Source organism: Myzus persicae, unplaced genomic scaffold (genome assembly GCF_001856785.1).
Source record: "Myzus persicae strain clone G006 unplaced genomic scaffold, MPER_G0061.0, whole genome shotgun sequence".
NCBI classification, from domain to species: Eukaryota; Metazoa; Arthropoda; class Insecta; order Hemiptera; family Aphididae; genus Myzus; species Myzus persicae.
The window spans coordinates 397,247-418,843 of NW_019100581.1; the positions used below are offsets into that span (position 1 = coordinate 397,247).

At 29.7% G+C, this 21,597-nt stretch overlaps 1 protein-coding gene and 1 long non-coding RNA gene across 4 annotated transcripts; one reads left to right on the forward strand and one right to left on the reverse strand.

Moving 5' to 3' along the window:
* Positions 1–7,534: 7,534 nt before the first annotated feature.
* On the reverse strand, positions 7,535–15,806 carry LOC111034815. The gene is made up of 3 exons (XR_002604589.1): positions 13,852–15,806; positions 8,358–9,029; positions 7,535–8,237 (listed from the first exon to the last, which is right to left on the reverse strand). It is a non-coding gene; the product is annotated as an uncharacterized LOC111034815 (long non-coding RNA).
* LOC111034798 (eggshell protein 1-like) lies at positions 13,029–18,411 on the forward strand. Of its 3 annotated transcripts, XM_022316188.1 has the most exons (4): positions 13,048–13,346; positions 16,071–16,927; positions 17,853–18,218; positions 18,279–18,411. In XM_022316188.1, the coding sequence occupies exons 3-4, from the start codon at positions 17,875–17,877 to the stop codon at positions 18,316–18,318; spliced, it is 384 nt and encodes a 127-aa protein (XP_022171880.1). In that variant the 5' UTR covers positions 13,048–13,346; positions 16,071–16,927; positions 17,853–17,874; the 3' UTR covers positions 18,319–18,411. The 3 variants fall into 3 exon arrangements, with proteins under 3 accessions (XP_022171875.1, XP_022171866.1, XP_022171880.1); XM_022316183.1 differs by having other exon boundaries at positions 13,029–13,346; positions 17,842–18,411; XM_022316174.1 differs by having other exon boundaries at positions 13,045–13,346; positions 17,853–18,411.
* Positions 18,412–21,597: the final 3,186 nt, after the last annotated feature.

The window sequence follows — 21,597 nt, forward strand, 5'->3', positions numbered from 1 at the left end:
CCCCCCCCCCCCCTCCCTACGTACATGCCTGATGTGTAGTGATATATATTGCTTTGCAAAGTAGGTTCGCTGGGTAAAACTATGTAGATATATATATAGTGGTAGACTGATAAAGGTATTCAATGCGTGTGCACGTATTTTGTATCGTGTATGAACGAGTGTATATTGATGGGTTTAAAAGCAAAACCTTCGATAAAACCGCATTGATTTTATAACAGTCATATTTGTTGAACTAATGCCAGAGGCATAACGTACAACACAATACAAATATAACGAATATCATTGGTTACAGAACTAACACAAATCATATCAAGATGGATAGTAAATACGTAAATTAATTATAACCTATAAAGTCATTGGAAAATGGACTGAAGTTTTATTTACGAAAATTCGAACCCACTGCCCAACAGCGTTGTGGTACACCTTATGGGTAAGAAAAGTTTGTCCAATACAAAATTGGAAATACAAGAGTGAAGCATTGTTAAGACAGTATAATGTTAACATATTTAACACGCGTAAGCTCTTATGTAGCTGATTAACCGAATCGAAAGCATTCGATATTATATCTATATTATGAAAAGGGGTGAACTTGTCTACGCGTCTATCAACTGCATTGACCAGAAAGTTACTGTAAGACGTATTAAATAAAATTGTCGATTGTTGATGTATGCGAACGAAATCCGTGTTGTTAGAACACGAGGTGTTTGGGCGAATATAGACTATGCTTAACGAGTATAAAAGTGCCCACCGCCCCTGTTTCTTGTATAGAATATAATAATATATGATATTATATCCTTTATTTAATGTTATGATAAAATATTTGAATCATAATGTGTGCCACATAACAACCAACATTGTTTTTAAAATCGATTTTTTAATCACTATATAGACATTTTTTGTTCTGAGTATTTTATGTAATAACCAAATAATATCTATTTTCTGAATTTTATTTTATTTTTTTTTTTTACCTCGAGTATAACTCAAATTTTCCCGGAGGTGAGATATTTTGACCAATGCATTTCTTTTATAAAAAAACTCAAGTCACACAATTCAGCTGATGAAATCCGAGATGAGGCTGTTTTTGAAAAAAAATGTACAGACTGCACACACCCACGCGATTATTGCTCAGTTATTTGTATAGGGTTACATGTGATTTCTGTAGAGAGATACTTACAGTAATACAGTGGAACAACATTGATTTATGTACAGCTGCGTTAGTACTAGAACTACAGAAGTGAATAGATGAAAAACGGACTTTTGTAAATCGAATTACACTGATGCTGACACTGGCACGGACGCATGAAACAGACATGTGTGAATAGAACTTTATAGTGACACAGCCACGCCGTAGGTTGATTAAAAAATCCTTGGTCAGAAACATTTTTTAATCACCAAAATAAACTTAAAATACAAATAATTATGTAGTATAACCTCTTATTATATTCTAGCCAAGAGATATAAGTTACTACTGGAACATTTTGGTCGAGCATCGAATGCATCATCAATTATATTACATTAATATTGTGTCATTTATAATATCCGATAAGCCGGAAATATTTGTATCGCAGTGTTATTTCGGTTTAATTATAGCAAAGTAATATTACAGCCCATTATAGCCATCGAACAAAAGATGTAATTATGCTACTTTGCTCGAGATTGTAATAATATAAAGAACCGATTAATATGTTACATTGTTAAGTAACAATATAACACCGTTATATTTGTTTATTCTACTTTATCATTGGTTTTCATAAATTATTAAAATGTTATACACATTTATTTCGATTGCTTCGTTTTTATTCATTTTATAGACTTGGTTTTACATTTCTACACCACGTTTCAACCACATTTAATTGGATTTAATTTTCAGATTTCAGTTTTCACGTACCAAGTATTATTCAAGCCTAAATGCATCATTTTTGCAGTGTGGATCGATTGAGTCAATATTTCTGCTATTATCTTTTTAATAATTTAATGTTGGATTCACTTTCTGAATATACAAACCTTAATACCATTGCTTTAATACCTTCTATCAATTAAATCATAAAATATCTCAAATTTTTAGGAGAAAAGAACAATAATTAGTTACATTATTCGATGTAAAAATCTTTGCTTTCTTTACCATACGTTAATATAGGTAGACTTGTAAACACTTCCATTGCTATATTTTAAACTGAGATTCGTATTTATTTTTGTCAAAACGATACCAGATAATATTATTATGTCCATATTTTAAATGAATTAGGAGACTCATTATTTGTTTACGGACATGCCCAGACCAAAAAAAAAAAATAACAGTTGTAACCGTATCTCCTATAGTAATAATAAGACGTAAGTACGTAAATATAGAAGTTGAACTGGTCAGTAATCATCGGGAAACTTTTTTCTGAACAATAATTAACTCGAAGAAAGACGAATTATTTATGGTTATACATCTGTGCTTACAGTTTTTAAAAGCCGATATTAATTTAAAAACAAATTATAAATGTAGTTGAACCTATGCATCAAGTATGAAGTAAATAATATGAATCTCTACCTATTTTCAAAACTAGAGTTACAGAGCACAGCAACACTGTAGAGACCCTTTCACCCTCTGACGACTGCTGTAACCCAGGCAAATAAACAAAAAACATTTTGTTCTTTAAAGCCATTAACCCTCGGTTTCTAATTTCTATTGAGTTTAATAATTAGTGAGATTTTTTGTTCCCTGTAATATTTTTTTAGAATAAGGTACAAACATAATGACCAATGCTGATGCTATAATAATGAGTACCTATACATTCATAATTTATTAATCGTTTATTTACAAATTATTTGGTAATTGAATTCTGAGTTCATTACATTTGGAGAATGTACTGGGAAATACGAAGAATTACTTATGGGAATAGGATACCTACTAACATCAATGTAAAACCAATTCTAATTGTTTAATTGATTTATTGGAATACAACATTTTCAAATTAAAAGGTTGTTTATTTTACTGTCAAAGAGTAAATATAGAGTTTTTACAACTTAATTTAAGTACTCATTAATTATACATAAATAGTTATTGATTTTTGTTTTTCGTTTTTTTTTTTTTTAACACTGATACTCGATTCACGATAGATTTCACACCTTCCAAACACCAATAACCTAGGAAGAAAATTGAATTAAAAATACCTAGAAGAAAACATATTCGATTTATTCGAATAGTACTTTTAACATTTTTAATCCAGATTATTTAGGTACATTAATTATTATAAAGGTCAAAACCGACGATTTTAAGCTGCCGGATCTGGCAATTCGCGAAACAAACTATTTACCAAAAATATAAATCGGTGTAATTTTAGAGTACGTAACTGATATTTTATTTAGATTATATGGTTAGTTCGAACGTTACGGGCCGTTTGGGCAGAATTGGTTTTTGAATGTATGATTTTTAAGGGTTTCTCGGGTGTTAAGGGTTTGTTATGATGCAAAGCCTCGGTAAAATTATAACGATACTCCCCTAGGAGTATTTTACGTGAACTACGTGGTATATATAATTTTCCGAAGTTGGGTACACGGTAAACAGATTAATTTTAAAGGGTACGCCACAACGGGAACGGTGTATCCGATTATACTTCAGGCTGCATTACACATTAAAACATTAAAACAATCAAGTTACCTACTATTTAGCTTCAGTTTAATCATCATAATACTATATTATTTACCCGGACGAACCGATTTCTGAACATTTGCTAAAAAAATATCGATGACCATTCGCCGTTTGTATTCGTCGTGTTTCTTTGGAATACATATTTTCAACATCATATTATATTTTAGGTATAATTATTGTTAAATTCGTGTTTATGAATAAGAGATGAAATCTCGCATCTCACCGAAAAGTTTGCATCTAAAAAATGTAATACTATAATAGTATCACTTAACTAATATATTATGTGAAATTAATTTAAAAGTGCCTATAGCTGATGACATATATTCATTGATTTTTGGTTCTGTTTTTAATTCATTTTGTGTTTAAATAATATAATATCTTGATAATATAGTCATATACTCATATCAGTGTTGTAATATTATTAAATACTGCGAAGAAATACATCTGTGGGTATAATAATTATAGAATAATATAACATCTTCAGTTGTTTATAAATACATTATAGGTACAAAGACAAATTAAACTAATTTACAAATTAATTAATTAATCTCCTTAGTGTGTGTATATAATATTTAATATTATGATTTGTATAATGAAGTTAGATCATAAAATTATAATTTCTCATTGTATGCATTTTGGGTAAATTAGATGTTTAGCTATTTTAAATATAAAAATTATTGTTTTACAAGGAATAGCAGTTTGTTTAAACAATTTAAAAAATAGATTAAAAAATATATGAACATTAACTGCCATATAATACATACATATAAAATATACAGTGTACATTTATTATACCTGTATACAATCACCAGTACCAGGGATAATGTCGTTAAATTTAGTCAGAAGTTTTGGAATGACTTTTTAGTAGAAAAGAAATGATAATATTACTATTTTATTTAATGGACGAAGACAATAAAATACACATTTTTATTTTTTCTAGATTAGCATAATATTTTCAATGTTGTTGTTTTATCAAATGTGTATAATATATTTATGAGTTTCTACGAGTGTGTGTTTTAAAAATATATTTTATCTAAAAAATCCTTGGTCCAGGATATTAATAATAAGTAATAACTAAATACTAATGAAATGTATCCAAAATAATATTTATAACGTACGTTTTGAATTATATCACAGGTACGAGATACAACTTTCCAGTGTGAAAAACGAATATTTATGTCTTCGATAAAAGAGCAATATCATCGCGTAATAATTGGTTTTTATAAAGATGATAACAGAGGAAAAACAAACATTCATTGTATACCTACGTAATATTTTGGAATACGTACTTCAGTACTTTTTATTTTGTATTTAACTTTTCTCTGGGATAAGGTTTTATTGAATATTACAAACGGAAGTTTTCTCAATGGTTTTCACGCATGAAATATCTTGTTTGAACGAGGTTTCTATATTTATCCTCGAGGGCATGGTAAATGGCGTATCATCAAGTCAAATATATTATGTAGTAATAGCCAAGGCAGTAAATAGTAATTACATTTTTAATCTTTTTAAGGTTCACAAGATCTTAATTTTGAATACACATAACTCCATGATAAAAAAAAAAAACTAAATTAATTAAATTAACCAAATAATATACCGTTATATAACTATCTATTTATTTATTTTAGTACCTATAATAAAATACATATTTTTAATTGTATGTAGTATAAATAATAATATATAAAGTATTATTGAATTTAAAATGATGTGGTGTGGTCGAAGTGGCTCAAAATAAGTGGAGAGATGGAAAATGTGAGTTATAAACAGTCGAGGGATGCCATCCCACCGTATTTCTCCCCCCCCCCCAATTCAACCACTGATTATATGCATGTGGCGTGTCATTAAATTTATGGTGTTTTAATAATAAAAGTATACCACTCAGCTATTTATTGAATTTCTAAACCACAAAAAAAAATTTAATTCCATAAAAATAATGGTTTATCAATGTCTAACTTACTTTATGCTATTTGTTATTGTTAATTTACTTGTAATTGTTGAGCTGCAATAATTTTATATTGGTAGCTTATATTTAAAAAAAAAAACTTACTATATAAAAATAGCAAAAATGTTACAAGTATATTGCATATCCTTTACATTAAATACTAAATATCTAAAATATAATATTTGAATCCAAATGTATCATGGCAAAGGACGTGCAAATCTGACACGAGTACATATTTATTTGGTGCCTACATAATTTAATCCAAGCAATTATGTAGTGGAGATATGGCTATCTTGCATAAGGTGTTTCATTTAAAATAATAATATGTGATTTATTTCATCAACAAAATTACCGATAAAAAAAACACAATAGGTTGCAGCCATATCACGCATGTATAATATTGTAAACTCTTTCAGAGTTTGACTATATCCTCTTAAAATTCAAAGTTTCCCCTTGTGGAAACTTTATGAAGCATTGAAGTATTAAAACATTTAAAACCCTATGTACCTATATATTTTTTTCTCGAAAGTTGGTCGACACATTTTATTGTCACTCACCCGAGAATCACACAATACTGATTAATGTTGCTTTTCATAGTATTATTAACATAATTTATGACCTATTTGTCTTAAAATCTTATGTATCATATTTGTATCTCTACTTAATGATACAATAATGTTAGGTAGGTACTATTGTAAATTGAAAAAGTTGTTGGTTGTTTTCCATAATAAAATACAATTCATTTTAATTAAGCCATTGCAAATCCAAAATTAAAATCATCTGTTTCTTTTAAAATATTAAATTTTATATAACGTAATGTTAAAAATTTAATCGAAAACTTTTTTCATGTTGTATAATTTTTGATGAAAAAATATAAGACGAGTTATGTGTTAGTCTTAGTACCAAAGTAAACGGTTTAAAATTGTCTGACTACCTATATCGTTCGAAAATTATGAAATAAAATTTTAGTTGATTTGGCGAAGATTAAATGTCTACATAATTGATAAGTGATTATACTCGGTTAAATCTTGTTAAATATTGTAATGTGAAAATGATGGTGAATGGAATTCGACGGGTGGTTCTCTTAAATATTAGCGCTGCAAAACAGTGTACGATTGAAGACTGTAGTATACTTAGCAGTGGGTTAAAGACTTAAAGTCAATGTACTATTGTATAGTGAGCCAAATTCCTACAATGTAATTTACGTCGAGTTCCGTTACCCGGAATAACGCTCAGAGTAGCTTGGTGATCCATAAATCCATTTAAGTGTCTTCATTAATTTCCTTTTTCAAATTGACTTTCATAATTTTTGATACTTGTAAGACTATATGTTTTTTTTTATTAAAGATACACACAATTTTTCATTTCTTAAATCAAAAAAAATAATACACTTTTCACTTTTCAGTCTTACGCTTTTCACGAGTTATAATTTAAGACAGGCGATGGCGTTGATGCCTTCGTCCAACAATGTCATGATAAATTTGAATCGTGCTCGTAGAATGTAGATTTAACAATCTAAATTTGTAGTTGGGTATTCGTTAGGCGCCTATAACTAAAATTTCAAAGTATTAACATTGAAATTTATTAAAACATTGGTTCCGAAATATTACAAAATGTAATTTTATAATACTAATACTAAATACTAATTGTATGTACGATTTGAGTATAAAATAGGAAGTATTTACTTATTTAAATAAACAAATAAAAAACAAAAACATTAAATGGCAAACGTTAAACTGATAAGTAACCATTGATTATTGTTTATTTTGTTTGTATTATTGTATTGTGTACAAATTATAATTATTAACGGTGTGTCGTTGTATTTTAGTTATTATAGTTATAGGTATATTATTCTAAGTTATGAACAAAAAAAAAAAAAATAATACAATCAATATTAATATATAGGTACAAGTTTTTGTATTAACATTTGTAATTTTGTATTGTTATAAGTTTTGAACGGTAAAAACATTGTGTGATCAATATATATAATATATATATACAATTTTTTTTTGTTAACATTTTAATTGTTTAACTTTTAACTTTTAAGGTTTGACTTTTAGCCACGATCACTGAATGAAACCGGACAAATATTTGAGAGGAGAAACTGGGAATGCCCATTATTGCCGTCCTACAGACATATTGCACCAAAGACAACAATATGGGATTTGTGGCGACTGTCGAACCAGGACGTCTCGGCGATGACTGAGCCTGTAGGTCGGTTCTCGTTGGGCAGTGCACTACAACTTACGGCTCAGTCGGCAGTACTCTCGACGGAGCAAGAGGATGTGATATTCGATGGCGATTATGGCAAGCAGCAGCAGCCACAGGAGAAGGAGCAGGAGCAGCTATAGACGAGTCTGAAAATCAGCCTCAACCGAAGGACCAAAATCACAGGAAATGCCGCCCATGTCCTGGAAACCGACCAGTGTTCATTCTGTGTGGTCAGCCGAGCGGTTAGGACTAAAAAGCTATTTGCTGCAGACCGAGGTGTGCCTTGTGCGTCGTACCCGGAGACGGTGACTGGAGAAACTTGGTGACTGTGAAAGTGAAACTGATGGAAGGGTAAGGAGTATGGAGGTGGCAGTTCCAAGAAGCGCGATACAGCATCATGAATTCCTGCTAGCATATTGGAAACTAATTGTCGGTTAGATTTGTATGCTGAAAATATGAAACAAAATTAATGATTAATATCAATAATTGCATATTGTTATATGGTCTATATAATGGTCTATATATTGTAACACTCTTAATTTCCAATACTGAATACTCATAACTTACTTATAATGGTATTCTATTCGGTACTATATATCGTGTTATACGATTGTTACATTTGTTGTCGCGCTTCAAATTGAACTGCCACTTTCTTTGGATCGTCCAAATTGCTTCTTAACCCTCTTCAGTTTCACCGTCGTAACTTCCATTAGTTCCTCCTCGATCATGCCACCATCTTCGCGGTTCTGACACCCACTGGGACACTAACCTCGATCTGCAAACCTGGCTTTCTCGTCCGATTTGCCTGGCCACTTTCCCAACCACAGAACGTACATTGGCGGTTTCCCTCGGACGCGGCAGCATTTTCATTGCATGGTCCTCCGGCCGTGGCTGATCTTCAATCTCGTCCTGCTGATGCTGATCCTTTGTCAGAGGCTACTGCTAGTGCCACTGCATGCCGCATTTTATGTTTGTCTCGCATCCTCCTGCTCAGCCGGCTGATTCACGTTCAGGCGCATATTGTTGTAGTACACTGCGCCAAGTCACTGGCCCAACGAGAACATCGCCAGGTCATCGCAAAGGTTCACCAGCATCAGTCACATGGCATCCCGGCCCGTCATCCCGCCTCTATAGTCCTATCGTTGCCCTTGGTGCAATACGTCTCGTTAGTCGCTACTCCAGTTCCAGGGCATTCCCCGATGGTCCATCAACGTTTCTCCTGGAGTTTATCCGGTTTTCCTTTGATCGGACGACAAGTTAGTAAAAAAAATTCATTTTTAAAACTTTAATTTAAATAAACAAATCGCGTTGCTATTGTCCGAGATATTATTTATAATATAATGGTGTATTTATATTATTTAACATATTATTTCGTTTTTAGTTTTTAAAACGGTAAAGTAATTAATTAAATTAAAGCCAGATACCTAAAGATAGCTGTGTATGTGTACTATATTAATGTTATATTCAAATTATTATTTGTTATAAAGCTTAACTAAAATCGGCAGATAGTCAATAAAATAATAAACGATATGAATATACATTATGGATATAAGCTCAACTAATTAGGCTGGAGTAGTAGAGTGATTGTGCTCTCTCAAAAATTACGCATTCCTAAAAAAAATATTGCCTGAACTCACATAGTATTAAACTAAAATGAATAAATAAAAAAAACGGGTAAGTGGGTAACGATCTGTTGTACATTATAGGCGTCTAGGGAGTCACTGTAATGGATGTGTTAAATTTGACTTCAATGGTATAAAATCATTGAACACAAAAAGTGAGGAAGTGAAGATGGTCTCTCGACCTATAATATTATTAAGTATTTATATTTTATTATATTATTGAGATTAAAGTAATTTATTTTACTATTTAAATATTAGTACTAAGTTAGTACTATAGTAGGTTAAATTCATTTTTGTCAAATTGCATTTGAAAATGTAATTGTTTAAATAAAATAAGATAATATACCTACCTATCCCCTAAAAGTTTCAAGTATCCACAAATAATATTTTTAAATTACAATAAAGTAATAAAAATTGTTATTTTTGGTTTGATATGTATATAATTTAGTCTGAATTGGAACTTAAAATAACTATAAAAGAAAACTGTGTTTACATATTTTTTAAATTTTTGGTGACAAAATTAACAACTTACATGCAAATTTATTTTAAAATGGTAGATTTTTATAAACAACAATCGTTTTTATGTATTTTTATTATTTTTTAACTTCTAATGTAACAATATATCAGAAGCTTTGTATTCAAGCTTAAAACTCCTTGACCTAACGAAAATATTTTATTGACATTTATGTATAGTAAAAAAAACTAAAAAACCTGAAAACTGAAAATGTCCATAAATACGTTTTAAAACGAGTCAAAATCATTTAAAAATGTTATCAGTTATAGAATATGATAAAATAAACATGGAATGTAAATTTCAAGTGCCTACAGTAATACATTTTTTAATTACATCAAAATAAGAAAATCAGCGCATGAGAAATCAAGTGAATATCCAATGTAGTAAAAATATCAATATTTCAAACTATCATATAAATTTGATTTGACTTTTGGTAGAAATTTTTTTTTTGATAAAGTTGAGGAATATTATATTAAATTTACAAATTTTAGGTGAAAAAGTAATTTTTTTATGTATTTTTACCTCAAAATCATTTGCAACTGTTCGTGATTATTATGAATTTTGTCAACATTTATACTTCAGACCCTTGTAAAAAAGATTGCTGAGATTTACACTCAACTTTTTTTTTAAATTCTGCTTACCTACATCAACTTGTGAAGAATTTTGTGTTACATTTTAAAATGTTTGACTGAGTGAACATTTTTTATCGACATTAGTCTTAAAAAAACTAGTAAAAATCGAAAATTGTAAATGTTTATGAATAGCCCAACTCTTGCAAAAATATTTTGAAAACTTTATGGTGTATAAAAAATGCTAATATTTATATTTATTGAAAATTCCACTGAAACTTCACACCGTAGGGTTATTTGTATTAGAGTTACATGAAAAAAACCAAAATCGATTTTGTCAAAGATTTTTGTAAAAATTTCCGTTTTTCTTTATTTTTTTCTTTTGTTTTTCTCCTCGATTTTGAAAGCTACTGGGAATTTTAAATTTTGACGTCCCAAATGCGTCAACTACATTCACTTTACCACCGGTAAAGGTACAGAAGTGGAAAATCAAAGCATTATATCAACTACTTATCGTGACACAGACACAAAAAAAATAAATAACACACATTATTACTGTAAACTCAATAAATTTATCACTCCAGACAGAATCTAAAACTGAATGTACACAGGCTCAATAAATGTATTATTTTACATTCACAGCAAAAATATTTATTTATTTATTATATTTATTTATATAATATTTTATGAAAATATAAAAGTAAGTGGAATTTAAACGTTTAAGTTCTATCAAATAATTTATAAATGACTGGGATTGATAACGTATTATTTTGTGAAAATCACAATATAAGTAGGTATAAACTCATTACTCCATATAGAGGCACAAAACTTGTTCAGGAATGTGAAGTCGGAAATATATGTTAACTGAATGTCAAAAATTATGAAATTTAGTAGTTGGATATCTTAATGATTTTATTCTTGTTTTATTAGGAAACATATCATATAATATCAACTTATATATCTTACTTTTGGATTTGCCAACATAAGTATTATAGTATGTGTAGTATTTTCACCCCACTTATACACTATATAGAATAATAGGTAGGAAAAACGTGAACGCACCGTATAAATATATATTACCAGCTCGGCTATTATTTTTATTGTAGTCCTATTTTTGTCGTGCCACCGCTATACATATATATTTCTCGTGACCACTTTATGTGTGCGATAGCAAAAATGTCCAAAAAATGTTATGCACCGCCATATATGCGGTGAATGGTGATTGGAGTTTTCAAAACACACATTGAACATTATATAGATCATGTTTGAAATTGTCCAATCAGAGAACCACGAAAACGACGAAAATAATATCGACATTTACGGCAAAGCGAGTTCATGCAGAATCCGGTTAAAGATGTTTATTCTTTGTTGACAAAACAAATAATACACACTATAATAATTTATTATTATCCAGCCGAATAGGAAACTCAACGTAGCTCACAATAAATATGCATGAATATACGCGTTGCAGGTATATTAAATATATTATATTTTAGTAGTTTTGTACAGGCCAACGTCGGAAAATCAAAAATGCGTATAATGTGTAGTCGATGCTTAGACGGTTTGAAATTGGAACTCCAACCCAATATACAATTAATTTTATGTGGACGATGTATTTGAGCGTCAGACGCTATATGCGGGAAATAGAGACGAGAGAAAAACAATTACGTAAGGATACTGTGCGGGTTCAGTTCGTCTATTCAAACGCCGAATAAGAAAGCAAACAATGCATTTCTATAATAATTGATGAGCACGGGACAGTTGAATGGGACGTGAACAAAATCGCAAACCTCCATTGTATCGTGAAAGGTGGTTTGGCAACGTGATGGTGAGGGTGGTGAAGCGTTAAGACCTAACGAGTTTGAACGAGTGCGGGCGAATGGTTCTGTACGGCTGGCAAAAAAAGCGCCATGGCGACACCAGGTTTATTGATAATATTTAGAAAATCGTCGAAATTATTAGGAAGTGGAATTTTATACCAGCTATAAATGTATGGGTATATTAATCGATACCTGAGTCGGACCAAAACGATACGTCCATTGGTCATTCCCGTGTATTTATTCGAGGCAAAATCAAAACAACCCATTTATTGATAAATCAAATTTTAAAAGCAAGCGATATCAAAGTCAAAAGTATTAACCATACACATCAATACGTCATTATAGCTCTGAAATAAGCCGATTTTTCAGAATAATATTATAAGTATTTACTATGAACTGTTATCTATAGTCGATGAATACATACTACAATAAAGTATGCATTAAGCATTTTTTATCTACGTTACATTATATTTAAATTTTTTAAGGTTATCATGATTGATTATATAAATTAACAAATATTTATTACGTACAAATTTCAACTTCTTTAATATACTTACATCAAATATTTTGTTATTCGTATAATGTAATATTATATAATTTTAGGAACATAATCTAAATTCTAAAGGAAATACTAATCGCTATTTTTATTATACATTATAATCTTATTATGATATACAAGTCAAAATAATATGTGTGACGTGAATTCATGGATTTATTTTTAACAGCGTATTTTTTTATTAATTGAATCATTAATAATTAATTAGTACTTCGTGTAGTTAATGCGTGCGTTTTTGACAATTTACCTTACTAGAAAATGTCCATTTCTGATAGCGTCACAGACAACGTGGTTGATGGAAATATAATAGTATTTTATAAGTTAGGTTATTGCATTGTTCGTTGTTGTTATATACGATGCAAGTATACTAAACTACTCAATTCTGAACCGTTGTAAGCTGACAATGAAACAGTTGTGGATAAATGGAGAGAACACGGGCAATTAAAAACAAAAACCCTTCTAAAAATATATGTAGGTAAGTGAAAACTTCGCTTAAACACGGTATGCGCCTGGTTGTATATATAACAGCAGTTAATAAAGTAAGATAAAAAAATCCCAACATTTTGGGTTTATTGTGATAAATTAGTGTAGTACCCGTCAGATACCGAGTTAGAAACTAAAAAACACATCAAGTCCAGCACAAAAGACAATTGTTTATTATCATTATTTAATTAGTAGGTAATGATAAATAAAAAAAGCCCTAATATTGTCTTTGTTTGTAGAACGTAAGATTAAGTTGGAAATAAATAAGTTGTGTCCATCGTTAATATTTTATAATGACGAAACTTAACTAGTAAGTAGTAACTACCCTTGAATGTTTTTATGTCATTTTTTTTTTTATTGTTAGTAAAATATATGATTGTTTTTAAAATAAAATCTGATATCGAAAATATTGAGTGAAAATGGGTGAGTATTATATTTAATGATAAAATATGAGATGTAAGCAAACAAGTTGAATGTAATATTTAATATTAACTTACTTTGATATAATATAAAATATTTTTTTTTTTCATCCACGCTTGTTTGATCTGGTCCACACTAGTCGAAAGCTTCTGCCAAAATATCGAATACACAATAATTACACTAGCAAAAGATCAAACAGTTATTACACTTACCAAGCTAAAGAAATGTAAGGGACATACTCTCCAGAGGCAAATACCTATATAGTAGTTATATAGGCTATAACATACGGTCATGCCCAAGGCCGTGTTACCAAAAATTGGATCAATGACCGCTGAAGCACTAAACAAACTCACATTATTTGCACTTATTACCAAAAACATATTATTTATGATTCATAGATTTTCCTCGAAGATGAAAAATATCGAGTAGCGTGGTGTATGGTCTTTTCTTTCAAGTCTGTAGAAGAATGCCTGCATGAAATAATTGCTTTTGTGGTTCACCGACGAGCTGCAGCTTTACTTGGTTTGGCGTGTTTGTGTGATTAACATTTGTGGCCTTTTAAATATTTTACCTGTGGCAAAAAAATTACCTTTTTGACCATGTTTATCAGGTATATTATGTTATTATGTATCAATGTATAAAAGTAATTATTACATTTTTTCCTTTTGTAATTAACTTAATCAAATTCTGGTATTTAAAATTTTGAAATATACTTTATGTAATTATGTACAGATTTAAAATACTTCGATTTTTGTATAATTTAAGGATTGTCCTGTGTGATTACCAACTGCTTTTGTCAAATTATAATTAGCTTATCTCCCATAAACTACTAATGTAGTTCATTCGACATTATTTTCAACGAGAAGTTTGCGAGTCATTTATCTTTTTTGTACAAAAGAAAGATAAACATAATAATTTACAGTACAATAATAATAGGTTTGAAAAATATTTTTTTAAATTTAATATTCATAGCAATTATTAAAAATATGACAACAGTTTATTATGTATAGAAAATACATGCGTTCAATAGACAATAAATAATGGTTAATTATTAAGTGCCAATTGGCTATTGCCTATTAAATCTATTTTTATTTCTGTAAGACTATTTGTATTATCATTAATAGATATTTTAGATATTTATTTTTATAACTCAGAAACTATTGGCTTGAATTTTTTTTGGATGTATGAACATTTAAATAAATCAGTTGTTTAATAATTTCTAAAGTAAAAAGAAAGTTTCTTATTGGAAACAATTTGTATTTACACAGGTGGATACTCCTTGTATAGTTGAACGGCATAGCAAATCAAAGTAATTTAAAATATGGTATTTGTTATATGGTAATTAATGCTTAATTAAAGGAAACAATATGGTGATGAAAGAGTGATCAAACCTAGTGAATCATCCCATATAATTTATTACTATATGTATTTAGGTACGCTGATCAGAGAAAAAAACATATTTTTTTGGGGGTGGGTCACATTTTCTCCTAATCGTTTTATTTTTTTGGACTAACCGCTAAAATAATGTTCGTTTTCCACTAAATATAAAAATATTTAACCATGTCTTAGAAAAAACCAAATATATAAGTATGTGGCTCAATATTATAAAAAAAAAGTCAAACAGATATTTAATGTAAAATAAGAATTAGTATTATATTCGTAACAAATATAAAGACTACTGAGCAAACAAACGGCGTGAAGCATTGAACAATGGAATTATTACATTTCAAAGTCAAACAAAAAGTAAAATAATTATTCATCCGTCTAGTATTTCTTTCCTTTAAACAAGCACTATTTATAATGTCATAAAATTATAAAAAATATATTGCTACGTTGTAATTTTTTGTTTAATGTTTATTTATTATTATAACTATTATACGTGCAGGGTGTCCCGCGAGAATTTACCTATTGCGATACCTCCTGAGGTGATAAAATATCAGAAATCTGTTTTTTTTTTTATTAGACTCAAAGAGAAAGGACTACATATATTATATTTTTTAATTGAATTAATTGTTTTTTTTTTTAAGTATAAACTTTTTTATTTTTCTGAGCATTTTGACCTTTCAAAATTTTATTTTCATTAATTTCATTTTTTTAAATATTTTTTTAGTTTATTGGTAGACTGGGCGGCGAACTCCGCTTTATAATTAATATGGATATATCATTACAGGACATCCTGTATATTTATAATCGTGTTAAACATAAACATTATTTTTATTCTTAATTCCTTATTGGAAGAAATTTGAAAGTGAATAAAAATTATAAAAATTAATTAATTAATTTTTTTTTTTTTAAGGAAATGGACAGTGAAGTGTTTTTCTCAGGTTTCCCTGTATCTCATTATTGGAGGAAAACAGTACCTACGGACCTTTTTCTAACACGTCATTGTCGATTTCTCGGTCATTGCAGGTCAGCATCCGTGAAGATGCCCACTTATGACATAACAATTACAGATGAATATTCGATGTGTTAAACGTCGGTCATGGCCGCACTGTTCTTCCTCGGCCGGTTTTTTTCTGGTTTCTTACCTATTATTCCACAAAATGTTATTGAAATCGTAAGTTTAAGAAAAACGAATGTCACACAACGGCTAAACGAGATAGCGCACTCGGTTATTTTTTTCATAGTCTTTGTCATTAATGAATATGCTCCAAACGATTGTTTACTACACAGCCCGAGGTGTCCCGACGTGTGCAACATAATAATAATATGTTGTTATGTTGTTTAGTTTAGTTGGTAACACGTTATTCACCGGTCAAAATATTTCACTCGCAGGCCTATGGTCTCGAACTCTTGAACCCTTGTCTTATGAAGTCACAAAGAACTGGTTTGTTCGCAGTTCACGGTATCCTGGGTGTAAAATAATATGTTGGTACTTTGGTAGTTGGTAACACGTTACCCACGAGTCAAAGTATTTAAAAAATGCAGGCCTAGTCGGTAATCCTAAACCCGTCTTATTCAGTGTTAAACTGCAGTGGAGCGTCATACGTCATAAACACGACGGACGCAGATAATTGAATGCAGTTGCATTCTAATATTATGTATGTGCTGGTATGAAGTGTCAGTCCGTGACCATTCAACAATTATACCATTCCTCAAAAGTCAATATATATACACCATCCTGCAAAAGTGCACATAATCACTAATTGTATTGTAAGTAGTCTCTTGATTTTAATATTTATTCGATGTGTGTATTATAAGGCTGAGCAAGTTAATGAGTTTTTTTTGATTCAGTTAAGTTAATATGAAATAACGCTGAAAAGTTTAAAGTTAAAGATTAATTTAATTTTTGGTTAACTCTGTTAAGTTAGAAAATAATTTTTTTATTCAACTCTAGAGTACCTACTTTATTTTTTACTAACCAGCAACTGAATTATAGATTATTTCGTTTATATTTTATACAATATTTCCATGAAGGTTAGATTTTAAAAATGTACAATTTTTAATTTAAAACAATCCGCGGTAAATATTTTTTTAAACGAAGAGTGAAATATTATAAAATCAGAAACACAATAAATTAACTTAACTTACTTATTAAAATGAAAAATGAATTCGTTATTTTTACGTTAATTTAAAAATAAATTGTTATTTAATAGTTAAGTTGATTAAAACCCATAATTAACTTTTTACCTTAACTTTAACTTTTTAACTCGTTAATGTCCAGCCATATAATAAATAGTATACAGGCTTATTTTTTTGTTTAGAATAAAATTTAGTAGGTATATATTTTAATATATATATATACATATACATATATTTAATAAACTCAAAAATATGAATAATATGATACATAGAACAATAATAAGTTATTAAATTATCAGATAATCGGTAATTAGAATAAGTTGTAGTGCTTAACGTAATACTTGCACTATTATTTAACACTTACATTTTGTAACTAATGTTTAGGATATTTATATTTATCCTAAAATAAATTAAACAAAGTTTATTCTGAATTAAAAATATTTGCTACACCCCATCAAGAAATAAATAGGTACTGAAAACATAGATTTAAAAAAAAAAAAACTCATTTCCTTTTGACAGCAAATAAAATACAATTGTTATCGAAGACTGCTTTTAGTTGTATAGCGATACACGGAGACATGTGTGGCTGCGGAAGTAGTACCGAAGAAAGGGATAGTACTTATGGCGATAGCAGTTACCCCCCTCGCAAACGTCTTCACGAAAATTGCTCAGACTGCAAACATTTTTGCGAACCCGACACCAACACTCGCCGCGAGACTAGTAGAAGCGGCGGTGCTTATTACGACAGTTATTGGAGCGGAGGCGGTGGCGGTTATTACGACGGTGACCGTCGCGACAGCGACGGAGGTTGCGATTGTTTTGGTGGAGGATGCGACGACGGAGGTAAATACGGCGACGACGACAGAGATGAATACGGCGGCGGCGGCGGTGGAGATGACGGCGGCGGAGGTTGCGACTGTTACGGCGGCGGATGCGACGGTGGAGGTGACTACGGCGGCGACGGTGGAGGTGACTACGGCGGCGGCGGCGGCGATGGCGGCGGTGACGGTGGAGGCGACTAGCTAGCGTTTTAAAACAACAGTTTTTTTCTTCAAATAATACACCATCATAGGTACATATACGAATATATGCAGTATAATACCTTTGGTATATAAGATTAAAGAGGATGTCAGCGCAGTATTAGTTTTCTCTCTCGGACTCAAGCGCAACATAGACAAAACGCTTTCGCACAAAATCGTTTTTATGATTTTTTTTTTTTTGTAACACTAGAGTAAAATCACCTGTCACAACAAAATTATGGAGGATAACATATTTGAATGCATGACATATCGGTTGTATATGTTATCATTAGGGCTGGGATTTTAATGCCCCAAAAAAAATGCTTTTATGACCTAAAAACCTCAAATAATGCCCTAAAAAATACCGAAAATGCCTTAAAAAAAAAATGCTTTTAAGATCAACAAATTTTTTTATTTCTAATGATTTTAGTATAAATTACAATAAAAAGTTTTAAAAAATGCATTATAAAAATCTATTACAAGTGTAAACTGTAAATACATAGTTTTAGTACAAATCTAAAAAAAAAGTTGATTGTCCGATAATATAATATGAATTACGAGTACCTACTTATAATCTGTTATTTTTATTTAAAAACCATGTTGGTGTAAAAATCTTAAAATCTTAAAATAAAATTTCAAATTCTTACACTTGGCTTCCAAAAACTCAAAAAATGCTCCAAAAACTCTAAAATGCCCTAAACAATTAAGAAAATGACCTAAAAACTAAAAAACGCCAAAAAATGAAAAAAAAATGCAAAATAAACTTTCTTATTCTCATTCAAATGATGTACATAAAACAAATTTGTGACAAGACGAGCATTGCACAGTAAGCTTTGAAAAACAATGCAAAGTGGATCGAAATCCCAGCCCTAGTTATCATTATATGACTTGTATTCGAAACTCGAAATAAAAAAAAAAATTGTAAATTTAAACAATTTTAAGACAATAGTAGACAAATCGATACGTCGCATTCCCTCGAATTTGTTATGAGTGAATTTACTTTAAGATTATTGAAAAACATAAAAAAAAAATGTTGTACATAAGTTGCACTCGTGGAATAGAGAGATGAAACCAACAGTGCGCTGATATCCTCTTAATATTATGGGTACCTACAATTGGTCACTACTTGGCCTGTTAAACTTATTCTACAATATTATTATTTACTGTGTAATATTCAAATAAGTACAATAATGCATACCAGTATTTTGCACGAAAAACATTTAAAACGCAGTGTTACGTTATATTATGACATTTGCTTTCGCGCCAAAAAACAGAAAATTTAAATTTAATTTATGGATACAAACGGCTATATTGTACACAAGTTTCTCGTATTTGCTATTATTTTAAGACTCTCATATTTATATTGTGTTGAAAGCATTCCTCAATCACACCTGCAGTCTAACCCGCCCAGATTTTTATACTGGCACATCATTATGTAGGCGGGTATAGCCTGCACAGGGATTTTTTGATTTTTAATTTGGAAAGCATTTTCATTTTATTTACCATACATCTCATATTAACATATCAAATAATTATTCATCGGCTATAAACAACATTCGCTGCGTCCGCTCACCTATGTGAATCAATCATAACCCACGTGTGATAGAAAATATTAGTTAACTCAATCAATATTGTAATTTTATCTAAAAAAATATGTGATATGTGTTTCAACTCTATGTTCTAAGCTATTTTGTTAATAACTACCAACTAAAAAATAATATATACTTGTATTTTTATGTTATGTTTACTAATTACTAATTATGTTTAAAAAATAAAAATATTAAGACGTTGGTATACTTTTAAAATATTTAAATGATTTCAAGGCTGTACCCGGGGGATTGAATGTTTGGATTCTAATCCTCTCGAATTTTTCCAAAAGTAGAAAAATTTTAGTGGTGAATATTGTTTATTGACTCTAAAGATCCAAACATTTTTTTGTACAGATGTACACTGAAAACTTACATTTTGTTAATTAAACGTTCAAAATATAAAAACGCTTTATGCTCTTGATTACTGCAGCTTTACCAAAAATATAAAATTATTCTTAAGGGCATGTTAGTTAGCTCTTTGTTTGTTTTCACTTTTCCCTCTTGAACCCACCCATGTCATAAACAAAACTCATTCATACAAAATCATTTTTATTTTTATGTTTTTACATAATCTTAGAGTAAAGTCGCCCATTGTAGAAATGTTACAGAATAATATTTTTGAAGAGTTTGTCGATTTGTCTAAATATTGTTTTAAACATATTTAATATCCATTTAAATTTACAAAAAATGAATTTGTATTTTAATAAAATGTGTCCAGCTCCCAAAAATATTATTCTCTATCGTTTTTTTAACAGCTGATTTTACTCAGTTACTACGCAAAAATCATAAAAACGATTTTACGTGAATGCTTTTTATCTACGTTGTACGTGGGTCTGAGAGATAAAATAAATATTTCTCTGACATCATCTTAAGAGTAATTTTATATTTCCATTAAAGCAGTAATAACGAGAATAAAGAGTTTTTATATTTTGAACCTAAAATTATAAGTGTCATCCGGTGTCTATATTGTTAAATAGTTGTTGGATTTCCTACCCCTACGAAATTTGTTGTCAGCATAATATGGTCTTGTATGATTTCAATTGTTTATGTCTTAAATACTATAACTTCGTGATAACTACAAAACTCCTAGTTATACTATACCTAAAAATAAATTATAACTAAACTGATATAGGCAAGGTGGAATATTTACATTCTATCAATAATCTATAGCAAGGTTATGGATTAATTAACTTAACAATAGAATATTTATATTGAAAAATCAGCAAAAACTATTCATAGAACACCTGCATTGCTTATCATCATCAAGCCACCATGTGTTCCAGATTATACAAGGCTAACCAGTTATTGACAGCACTTTCTCGTATTTTTGATTACACTTACCCTTATTTTATTGAAACATATAATTATAATTTATATTGTTGTTTTTAAGAGGATGTCACCACATTTTTTTCACTTTCAGACCCACTATAGACATAGTAAATTTTAAGTCCACATTAATGATTATGGTTATAATAATTTCTAAAATTAGAGTGAAATGATTTCTTATACAATTTAAAGATGAGATTCTTATCTTGGGAATCTCTTTTATTATAATATTTTAATTATTTTCAAGCGCGTAATGAGTATTTACTATTTTGTAAATTGTAAATTTTTTGTACATCTTAAAATACTCATGACTCACTTTTAAATTAAAATATAATAAAAAGCCGATGAGGTGCCCAGAATAATAATC

Coding starts and splice junctions, on each gene's coding strand:
- LOC111034798 (XM_022316183.1), top strand. CDS start 17,875: ATGTGTGGCTGCGGAAGTAGTACCGAAGAAAGGGATAGTACTTATGGC.